This window comes from Homalodisca vitripennis, chromosome 4, assembly GCF_021130785.1.
Source record: "Homalodisca vitripennis isolate AUS2020 chromosome 4, UT_GWSS_2.1, whole genome shotgun sequence".
Lineage (NCBI taxonomy): Eukaryota > Metazoa > Arthropoda > Insecta > Hemiptera > Cicadellidae > Homalodisca > Homalodisca vitripennis.
The window spans coordinates 86,571,161-86,583,883 of NC_060210.1; the positions used below are offsets into that span (position 1 = coordinate 86,571,161).

The following is a 12,723-nucleotide window of genomic DNA, read 5'->3' on the forward strand; positions in this document are numbered from 1 at the left end:
TAAAGCTTAATAGATAATAAGGAATGATGTTTTTTGATAAATGGTTATAAATTATCTGATGCAGTAAAAGACATTTCATTTCTTATCATCAATTTTATGAAATAAAATTAAAATTGTATTGTAACTAACTGCAAAATTGTTCACAGATTGTTCTCGCCCTAGTCGCTGTAGCCCACAGTGACGTTATAATACCACTTAATTATTTCACCCCCACTATCACTTCAGATGGCTACTTGGCTGACACCCCTGAAGTGGCAGCAGCCAAAGCTGCTCACCTTACAGAGCTAGCCAAGGCTAGTGTTGCTTCAGGACCTGCCCCTAACACCGGTAACGACCTACCGTTCCATCAGCAAGCCCTTCCACTAGTTACATCAGAGATCATTGCGAAGGCCACTCCCTTGAACGAGTACGTACCTCCTGTTGTTGTACCTGCCTTCAACTATCCTCAATACTACAAGCTCAACCCTCAGTACCTAGTGGGGAGCTCTGCTGTCACTCCTGAGGGTTTCTTGGTTGACACATCTGAAGTAGCCGCTGCCAAATCTGCCCACTACGCGGAACACGCCAATGCCATCGCTGCCGCCGGGCTGTCTCCTGACCACCTCTACCAGGAGTACCACAACACCTTCAGGACGAGCCAGTTCTACCAAGATGCCATCTCTGCACCCGTCGCCACCCCTGTCACTACCCCTATAAAATCTTCTGTACCAGCTGATGTGCTGGTTACTCCTGAAGGTTTCATCGCTGAAACTCCAGAAGTTGCAGAGGCAAAGCGAGCCCACTTAGCTGAATTTGCCAAAACGCTCAAGAGAGCTTAAAGATTAGCATTGACACGTAAAGCTTTACTCCCTACAATGTGAAAAGGTCATTATGGATCTTATTGATTTATATTCCACTTTGTAAATAATAAACTATGTATTCTGTGTAATAAGCTAATTACATTGTACCAGTATAATGTAAATAATAAAATTTTATTTGACAGTAGTAGTGTTTGAAAAATACTTAGTATTAATAGTAGGTATCCTTTAATGATGAGCCTGAAGACATATCCCAAATAAATTCAGTTTATTATAGTAATTTATTACTCCTAAAGTATAGATAAACAACGTACTTTCGATAAAACGCTTCGCTGTGTATAATATCTTCAAACCCAATAATATAGATTTACTATTCCAATTTACTTAACATGGTATTTTATATGATTGGGATAAAACTATATAGATATAGATAAAAATAAAGGAACCTGGAAGAACTCAAATCAGGTGACATTCATATATTACAATGAAATCTTAGAAAGATTTAGGGAAGTGGAAGTACTATAGTATGAGATTGTCCTAAAGAAGGACCAGCTGGTAATCCTTTAGGACCGTCATGGTAAAATGTACAAATAAAGGAAGCTAGAAACAAAACAGCCAATTATGTTGGGGTTAGGTACAGGTAAGTTGGGAGTTCATGTATCTAGGAGTTAAACTCACCTGAAACAGTCATGTGAAATACATAAATAGCCTACCTCAGACTACACTGACAATGGTGTAAGGCTCATTAGTATGATGGCCAAAAGCTCTAAAGGTGATTGACGTTAAAAGTATTTCAAGGGTCCAATGGTTATCTTGCATGGAGAAAAGGGGCTCCATGATACGCACAGTGGCTGCTTATAGTCTTCAGTGCAATTGGAAACTGTCATTCTCACCATACTAGCAAGCACTCCAAGATCTCTGTCATTCTAAAACTGGATATTCTAGAGATGATGTCTGATAGAGTGTCAAAGTTTATGGACTTTAGAAAACCATTTCAAGTCAATATTGTTGAAAGAGATAAATGGTGAAATGGAGAGCCTGCCATATAAAGAAGGCCCTAACCTGGTGCACGGAAGAGTTGGAGACTTTGAAGGGCACTGGGGTAGGTTTTTGGTGAGCCAGACCTAAAGCCAGCTTTAGCTTTAACCTAGGCAAACTGGCAACGGATTATTCAGTCTAAAGGCATTGCCCTTGACGAATATTCGAGAATTAATTTGAAAAGAGCCTATATAGGAAAACCATATACATTAACTCGGATAGCAGGGCTGTTCTTCAGCCTATGATCAACTATGACTGCATATCAAAGACAGATTGGGAATGCTATAATTATGTTCATTAAATCACTGGCGAAAACTAATACAGTTATTTTACCGTGGGTGCAAGAACACAGAAGAATTATAGGTAATGAGGGGACAGATAATTGCGCTAACTTAGGAGACAATTGCTCTCTTATTGGTCCTGAAGCAGCGTGTGGAGTTTCCTATAGCTTCGTATGGTGTTTAATGCACCGAAACATTGAGAATGGACTGGGGAAACGTCCAAGCAAAGCAGTTGCTCAATGGACCATCAAGGAATATTACAGCAGATTCTCTTAAAATAAGTATAACGTAGATCCGCAAGATAACTGGTTTTATTACAAGACATTTAATAATCCGAAGGCACCTGACCAGGAAACCCTGGAAAATGTGAAGAGACTGACAAATCGGTTGGGAACAACATATATGAATGTCCGTCGTTACAGAGCAAACTCTCAGATCCCTTGATTTACTTAGGCACTGAGGAGGCATTGGAGCAGGTAAGCATAATACAGAGGATATCACGGTACTGTAAAAGTCTGGGATTTTACACAGCTTAAACTTGGAAGAGTGTGCATAAGCCGGATAGCTGAGAGGCAATTACCAGGTTCAGGAACCTATCCCTCTGTTTCGCGCAGGTGAACCGATATGTTCCCCCTGACATTATATTATTTTATATTTGGTTTGTGGTGTAACCGAAATGAACCATCCTCTAAGATTTCAGAGACTGTAAGTAAAATAAACTGTATTTCATTAGTCTACAAACTGAGCATGGAATATATCATTCTAGTTCTTTATTATTTTGTATACTTAAATGAATATATTTGTTCATATTATTTGGATGATTGGTTTCTTGTATATTTTAGTTAATTTTTTTGTATCTTTTGTTGACCTAAAATGGATTTTCAAATGTATATGAATATATTTATGCAAATCTTTTGTTTTGTACAAGTCAAACGCTATACAAAGTGATGAAATTTATAATTTTTCTAAGAAACAGTAGCAAGCCTTAAATTATAACGAAGTGTTATGGTATTAGAAGATAATAATCAGTAAATATAATAATACTCATTAAGTTATTCCTATGACTCCCCATGTTTCAACGATAACAGTGTTGATTTCTTTGCCCACCCTTCCATCCCAGTTAGTTTTGAATTGTGCGTTTTATTGTTATATTTCATTGTATTTAATTTAACAGATAGTATTTCATTTATAAAAGGTAAGCTATCCATAATATTGTAGCTCATATAAACCAGTGTTTCCTTTTTTTAGTAACCTATTTTTACCTCCTTAATGGCTTTTTCAATTATACATCAGATGCCACTTGCTATTTCATTTATACAAAGTAGTATAAGTTTTTATAAACAAGGAAATGTGTATTAAAAATATAAACAAAATAGCTATGTTTATATTTTAATACTTTTTCCTTCATTTGCAAATCATCACAAAATAGTACTGAAGAAAACGTTCCCTGTCGGTATAAAACGGATTTGGCCCTTAATAGACACAATCATTATTAAAAGAAAGATAAATTCATCATGAAATAATATAAGTTGAGAATATGAAACTATATTTTAAGTTTAGTGTCTATTTTCGGACAATGATAAACAATATAAAAAAATAGATAGATGATTTCCAATGGCTGCACCGTTATGTAACAAGATTCTATCGTACTGGTACAAAACAACAATTTTCTTAGAGTATATTATGAATATTGAAATATATTTATTTGTAGATTAAGTTCGGGGGGGGGGACTGACTGATTTTCTTTGAAGTCATGTAAAATACAAGTTAATATAATTGTTATAGTCAACTGTTGCACCTGTCTCAAGTAATTCACCACAATAGAGTATTATACTGTATTGTGTATATAAATATATATTTATAACAATGTTGTGTATAAAATGTGTAATTATTTACAAAACTATTAGCTATCAAGTATAAATACGTCAGTTTTATTTAATATGCATCGAGACTGTGCAAGCATAAGGAGGGAAATCTATTCTAGCTATTCAAAACTGAACTCAGTAACTATTGTTGAACTTCCAACTTGGTTTCAGTTGTGTCCTTCGGAGACCACTCACTAAAATGAGTAAACATGTTGAAAAAGAATCAGGGGCAGTTAATTTCTCTCAAATAACATTATAGATCTCCATCTCAAATCCCAATGGTACTCTTGCTTTTGTCATGAAATCTAGGCAAAATGTCCTGTTGATGTGGAAATTATTGGCTTTAAATAATGTAATATTTGAAATTTATGGATAAATTTAACTGTGGCATAGTTTTTCAATGTGTTTGGACTTCTTTCATAGACTGGAAAGTTCATATCTGAGGTAACTTTAGGAATGGTTATTGGTTATTATGGTATGGAAATTATCGGAAGGGGTTTTAGAGATTTTTTAATAGTGTCCTGAGCTCTAATGAGTGTATGGTTGTAATTATAGATATTACTTATATAAAATTTGACTGATCCAAGAAATACACATACTTCATGAACTTTATATCTGATAATCCCCTGTTAGAAGTACTGGAAGACTGGATAACCCCCTTTCATGGTCTGGAGTATAGAAATGATTGAAGTGTTGTTATGAGATTTACGACAATTATTGTCACTCATTTCATTATTATTTTGAGATTTTCTGTAAAAAGTAAAAGGTTCAATTGTATTTATCAAACTACCGCAAATTGAGCTGCTATGCTGCATCGGTAATGAATGTGTTGCTTTAAGTTGCGTTGCCTAAAGGTGTGTTACCAGAAGTCCACCAAACTTGTATTCAGAGGTGGACTCATATCTTCTGAACGGATGTTCATAATTACAAATTACTTACAAGTATTAGAAACTACTCACTAAATAATTACTAGACAATCTATAAGCAATTATATTAAACGATAATATCGAATCATGTACAGTATTTTACTTCCCAACCCCTAACCTTTTTTGCTCACTGATTAACTAAATATGTCTAAAATAATTTTGTCATGTTATATCTGGTGTAAACTCTATATGTTTTGGGACGCACAGTTGTTAGCGTCACCTACAGAAAATACTACTAATATTCTGAGCCAGTCAATCATTGTTAACACAAAAAAGTAATTTATGAAAAAATAGTGTCGTTCTGATTGTTTGTTTTGGTAGGATTTATATTATTAATAAAATCCGGTGTGTCTCTACCTCCTACGAAGTGCTCAAAACCTCGGATAAGTTTTGGTCTTGTTTCAGTTTCCGGTAATCGCTGCCAAAAGCTTAATGCTATAAAAGGTCAAATGTCACATGATTTGTCAAACTACATAACATTTGCTAAAATTTCAACTGACTTCTTCAAGCTATATAGCTTTGTGAGAGCAGGGCCATGTCTTCCCCTTTGAGCTTGAATTTCAATTGCGAACAGTGATTGACCTGCACACTTTTTCACATAAATAATTCTAATACTTTTAATTCCTCCCCCTTTTCTCTTCTAATTTAGTTTGATTATTCCTTTCCTTTTTGGCTTGTCTGAAGATAGACGACGCACTTTCTTCAAGGCAGTTCAGAAACAATACAGTATTTTAGGTAAAAAATAAATAGCTAGGTTAAAAAGAGGATTACCAGATTTGCATAGGGCTAAGTGAGGTTAGGTAAGCTATTTACTAATTATTGTGCCTTTGTGTAAAAAAAATTGTCAATGGTTGTATCTACTTACTTGTGCTTCAATTCTTCTTTCAGCCACGTATTCTTTTATTTTCACTTGCTGCCTTGTTTTTCTTAAAGTATTACCTTATTATCATCTAGATTCACTATATTATACCGATTCCAGTTCAGCGTCATAATAATGTGATAAATACACTGCTTGAGCCATCTACACAATAAACATTAATTCAAAAGCATTTTTACATTATTGGGTCACTTTATATGTGAATTTTTATCATCAAAGCGTTTGTTAGAAGTTTAGTTATTTTAAAATACTGTCCATAACGTTCAATTGTAACATATAAATACCATACAATCATTGCTAAATCAGATATGACACTTAGTATGTCAAGCGGTGTATTTGGGTAAACAAAGTTAGGATCAATCGCAAACATCAGGTAGTATCACTTGTATCGTGTTCGCTGGGTGCTAGGCTTTATAACATAAACAACAACACTGCCATTACTACCTCGTTGTTTACAGGTTCCGTCAAACTTCACAATATAAAATTCCTGCTTCGTCTCTGTCCTTTATCAATAGATAAACTATAACATCCAATAATTTCAATTAAACTATAAGGGCATTCAAGTGTTTATTATTTTCCATATATTTGAGTAAAATAACCTATTGAGACTTTTCTGCCTCCTCTGTATCACTCCATGGGTTAAATTTCATATCTATCTGACTGTTTATTCATATAACTGTCTCTCTATACGGACGATATCTCGAAAACGAATTGACTAATAGACTTTAAATTTTGTAAGAAGGTTTATACATTCATTAAAAACGCTGAGTTCGATTTTGATGCATGCTACTCCTTAGGTTTTGGGTGAGCGTTAGAAACATTCTTAACACTAGTCCTATGGCTATTCATGATAGCAACAAGGAAAACCATAATTAAATAAATTGGTATATAAACTGAATCCAGTCATTTGAGACTACAATATCATGCTTTTACTCATAGATCTAAAAGAAATAAAATAGAAAACATGGTGAAAGATATGATTTCCGCGCTATCTTGCTTTTTAGTAACCATCTTACCTCGTCGGTAATATCATTATTTGAATACTGCTATGATACCTAAGTTAATTAAGGAAAATAGGAATGCATAATTTGACAAGATATCTAGAGAGTTTCTATCATTTGACTGTATTCAACTTCATTTATATATACGCAAGAATTTCATTGAAGGCTATGACTCCGTATACTGACTTTATTTTATTTGATATTGATTTTATATTTCGTGCCGGAGGGAATTTAAAAATCATTTTATGATCTGATATGTTTCTAATTGTCCGCAGGATATCTTTAAAATGAAATGGGCTATAAATCTTATTGCTTGCCTGCTGCATTGGCAAAGCTTTTACGCTATATGTGGAATGTTATACTCATAATTTGTTATTTTTATATTTTAAGAGGAAAAATTTTTGATTTTATAAACAGGAGTTAGGTGATTTTTGCTTCGTTGTAGAGAATATTAGCTGCTCACTTCATTGTACAACCGAAAGCTGCTACTAACACCCGCCTACCTAAGAAAGATATTGGAAAGTCTCATTCAATGGTAGATTGTTGTAGACCTAAATAAGTATTATCGTACAATTTTGAAAATATTAGCCTCTTTAATGTATTTATGTATAATGTATTTTATACATACTGATTATTTTGTTTTAATGTATACCCAATCTTTTTAAATCTGGACGCACAATAAAATGTTTAAAATGGTTTTGAGAAAAATAATCCATGAGACAGAAGAAACTGTGATTATATACATTTTTATTTGGTCTAAAAATCTCTTACAAGTTCTGGAACTTCTTATATATGAACTGTTAAAATGGGGTGGTTTATCACTCTGTGGTTATAATATGTAAAGGTATTTTTGAACTTTGATAAAGTGGTTAATTTTATTAAACGTGTATCTGTAAATGTATTACAAATTTTCTATTGATTGCCTAGGAATAACAATTTATTTTTGTGTTATTAAAGCTAAATTAAAGCTCCTATTTTTTACGTGAAAACAAAATGGTTTGTAAAAGACAGGCACTAATACTTAAACAAGCGGTATTTAGTGACACACCGTGTTACGTATCCCTGTAAGTAAGTGTGAAAATTAATTCGAAAAATAAAAGAAAATTAAGTTAAGAAAAGAAAAAAAGTAAGGAGAATATTAAAAGTTATTTATACGAATTAGTTAATTTCCATATTTAAATAATTTATTATTTAAAATTACTAAACTGTAGACACATTATGTATAAGACAAAAATACATGTCCATTCTAGTTTCAACGCAAATTATACAGATTACATAAATGAGTTTATTACTAGAGGACATTTTTAAATCTACAGAACGGAAAGTCCTCTATCAGATAAATACCTGAGCGTTGCTGCAGGGTGAGGTCAGGACCTTGACAGTGCCTGTTATAAATATATATATTCTAGGGTATACTCTGTCACTGCCTAGCTGCCCTCAACATGAAGTGTTTGGTAAGAAAAAACACTTTATTAAAAATAACATATTAGTATATTTTTTCAGGCTATTTTATGAAATATGATACTTTTTTAGATTAAAATTATTTATAATTTATTTCTTTATTGTTTCCTCTAGAAAATTTGATAAAAATATTAAAATATTGAACAAGAAGACTTCTAAATGTAATAAATATGTTTTCGTACAAATTAATACTTATTTTTGTACAAAGTACCTTTTTTTGTGAATAGAAAAAAATGTAATAAGTAGTTTTATTAATTATTATTTCCTGTTCAAATTAAACATTGATCAAATACAAGATAACTCCGCTATATTACAAGACAAGCACTATATTTTATGAATACTTGTCAATATTTTACTTCCAAAAGGCTACATTTCAGTATGTCATTTAAAAGTATCTGAAAATGGTGTATAAGGATGGTTTTGAATCAGATTTATACTTCACTAATCAAAGAGATATTTGTGAATTTATACTTCAATTACTTTGTTTTTTATATACAAAACATTTCTTAAACATTTTTAAAGTTTTATTAATATATATATAACGTGTTTCACTCATATTATGTCAGAAACATCTTTCAACTTAAAGTACAACACCTTCAAGTAGGCTAAAACAGGCTCAAATTCGCCATAAATTGTAAGAATTATTTTTACGTTACAATATGAATCCTAGCGTTCTAAATACTGTCATAAATTGTTTTAAATGTATTTTTATCTTATATATGCCTATTAGAACCTACATACCTCTAGTTCGAAAAATATGGTTCTATAAAAAATAATGAGAGATTATGAACAAGATAACAAACGTAATAGCTAATATATTTAAATACAGTTTTACATAACAATGGTATTAAGTATCGAATAAGTTGTTTATACTGCCACCTAATTGGGAAAATTATAAGCTTTTGTATATTTCCATCTCGACTACTGTACAATACAAAGCATGGCAACAAGTTTATTCAAACTAAACATTTTCTTTCATTCTGCATTATCTTTTTTAAATTTTTACGCAGATTTAATAAAATAACAAAAATGGTTCATGTCATAATCAACCAAAGAAGAGCAAAACAGTTACAGTAGTTTCTTATGTTTTCCATTGTTTTCTGTTCCAAATAGGCAGTAATATAAACCTGGAAAGTATTCAATAACTTACATATCATTATTATTCCTCAATGTTAATGCTAACATCAACACGGTAACAAATGCACAATAAATTACATATAAACGTGGTGTTTGCACAGGGAGAAACTCTTCGAGGTATTGACATGTACTTTTAATTGCAATATATTGCATTCCTATATTCTAACAAGGGCAGTAGTGGTTTAACTCTTTGGATCGTAAGTAAAACAACCAGTGTTACTTGTCAATGTCAACATGAACTGGAAAACTTTAATATATTGACACTACTTCATTTGCAAATTTATTACGTAGGTGAAGGTTTTCTTCCTAAGCAATACGCTCTTACAAGTATCCTTTCATTATAGGATGACCAGTCAGCACTAAATGTGCAATTTAAATAATGCCAAGAATTTTATGTTGGTATCAAAATGTAAATTTTTTAAAGACAAACTAATGATAGTTAGCATTTCCTCATTCGAGACTGTGAGTGATAATTTTTGTTGGAATTTAAGTTTTTAATATCTATTAAGTTTTACCGTTCTTTTTAATAATTTAAGGGCGAAGAGATGTAGACATCCCATTTATTAAGGCCGACCATCGTTCACTTTATGACATATTTGTATTTTATAGTTGATCAAATGTTCAAACTTTTTTACCGTGTGATAGTAATACATTTTCAATCGCTTTCATATTAAAAGAGTTGAAACAACGATTTGCAGATGCTGCGTCTACATGGCTATTGATTGACATCAAATAAATACCACGTAAATCAATTTCTCTGCTACTTTATAAAGTAGGCAAAACACGAAATACATTAAACTACCGAAGAAATGTTTACATAGCTTGTTTTAAAAAGCTATAAAGTAAACTAAGTAGCTATATGCTTATATTATTTAATTATTAAGCATAATTTAGAAGCAAATACAACTGTGGTATACGTTAGAGAACATAAATTGTTAATACAGCCAAATATGTTCTCAATTTTTATTTATGTCCCAAAAGACTTACGAAATGCAATGTACGTGATTCAGTGAAATAGTCTTAGTTAATAACTTGTCACACTGCTCAGAGTATATGCAAATTTGCGTTTGTGACTATTTAGTGCATAAATTGTTAGAATATTTATCTCCTGAATTATTTAAAATTATGTTGACACTTTGAATTAAACACAAAATTTTTAAATTAAGTAAAACACTCGTCTTACATAATTATTTACGGATTTAAGGATTTACGTCCGATAGATTAGATTTATTTTAATCATTGTAACATACACAAGGCTTTTAAACATATCGCTTCTGTTTTAAGATCGCTCTCACCCTCCTGGTCGCAGTGAAGGCCGATGGCAGCATACCCGATGCGGCATATTCCCTGCAGTATAGACTAGCCCAGGAGTCAAGCTACAATGGGCCTGCAGCCAACATCATCGTCACTCCTCAGGGATTCTTGGCTGACACTCCTGAAGTCGCTGCTCTCAAGAGCGCTCATTTAGCAGAGAAAATGAAACTTTACCTAGCTGCTGAACCAAATCGTGCATCAAACTACAACCCTGTCCAACATACAGGCTTCCATTCTCCCCAGACCAACACACCTAATGAGGCATATTCCCTGAAGTACAGACTATCCCAGCAGTCAAGCTACAACGGACCTCCAGCCAACATCATCGTCACTCCTCAGGGATTCTTGGCCGACACGCCAGAAGTTGCAGCTATCAAAAACGCCCACTTAGCGGAGCATAAGAAACTGAATGTCGGTGCTCAACCAACGTTTGGTATTAACTACAACCCTGTGCAACACAGTAGCTTCCAAGATCCTCATGCCCACATCATCGTCACCCGTGAGGGATTCTTGGCCGACACTCCAGAAGTAGAAGCTTTAAAAAATGCTCATTTAGCCGAGCACAATAAACTGAAGGGCGTTGCACAGTCAAATTTTGGAACCAATTACAACCCTGTACAATACAATAGCTTCCAAGGACCTCAGGCCAACATCATCGTCACCCCTGAGGGATTCTTGGCTGACACTCCAGAGGTTGCAGCCACTAAGAACGCTCATTTGGCTGAACACTATAAACTCGCCACCGGTGCTGGAGTTCCAGGACCCAATGTTTTCAGCCAGATCAGATACTAGGCCCAACTCTTATCCTCAGGAGAGTTCAATAAACTAATTACCTCGCATTAGAAGGTTTTTATAGTTCTGCTGAGATTTTTGGTGCAAGCAGATCACCGAGAAACTGAAATAAGTTGAGGCTGTTACTCAAAAATATCAAACCTTTCATAGTCATCTATCTGCAACCAATAGATTATTGTTCAGTTAACAACAATAATAATATGTATATATATGAATGTATATAGTAATTGAAATAAATTGTCTAATTTTATAAATTATTTTGTCCCTAAATCTTTCCGAGTATACAATAAAAGGTTACATATTATTCATACATTCTTACTTCGGACAGTAAAGAACATGAGTGGTACATTTTTTTTTTAATATGGTTTCTATTGTAAGCGGTATATTTAATTTATTTCATTTTGTTTTCTCAAATGCCAAAATGAAATAGGTCGTTTGCCGATAATGATATTATATAGTATTAATCTATATAACAGTATCAACAGCCCGTTATATTTACTGGATGAAGTATCTTTATAAGAACAACGCATCGGAGTTTTCATATGTTTAATAATATTTATCAGCTTGTGTTAATTGTACTTAGCAATAGATGTAAGATTTGTTAATAATGTAGTTTAATTAAGTACTTTAAAACCTGCAGTCTATCCAGTGGTATATTGTTCATGGTCCACAGTCCAAACAAAAACAATAGAATACCACACAAATTTTTGATAAATATAACAAAAACTAATGTTCAATGCGTACTCGCTTGTAAATATAACAAAATAATGGGGACAAAAACCAATTTAACATGTAAAAACACAAAACAAAAATTTTCAGAAAACCTAATGAAAATGTTTCCTAATAAAGGAAATGATCACAAATCGCGCTAGTTTTGGTAGAAGTTGAAATGGGAGAGTATCAAAGGGTTAAAATGTAAAATAATGATTTGTTAATGATTTTCTTAACTTGACACCTAAACCCAACGAGACACGTAAATAAATTATACATTGTGTATCAAGCTAATCAGATACAAACCCTTATAATTATGATCAGCTAGGAGCCTATAAATAATCGCTAGCAAATCAGTGGTGAATTTCCGTCTCTAGGCCTATATATAGGCTCTGACAACAATATAAATATCAATTAAGAATCTGACTGATGATTTTATATATATTAGGCTAGGAAAATATAATTCAAGAACGAAGAACTCGGTATCAGTCATAATACTGACTACGTAATCCTGATAATTACT

General features: G+C 32.9%; 1 protein-coding gene across 1 annotated transcript; it reads left to right on the forward strand.

Moving 5' to 3' along the window:
- Positions 1-1,826: 1,826 nt before the first annotated feature.
- Positions 1,827-11,489, forward strand: LOC124361095 (cuticle protein 18.7-like). Its single transcript, XM_046815130.1, has 2 exons — positions 1,827-1,910; positions 10,668-11,489. The coding sequence occupies exons 1-2, from the start codon at positions 1,827-1,829 to the stop codon at positions 11,487-11,489; spliced, it is 906 nt and encodes a 301-aa protein (XP_046671086.1).
- Positions 11,490-12,723: the final 1,234 nt, after the last annotated feature.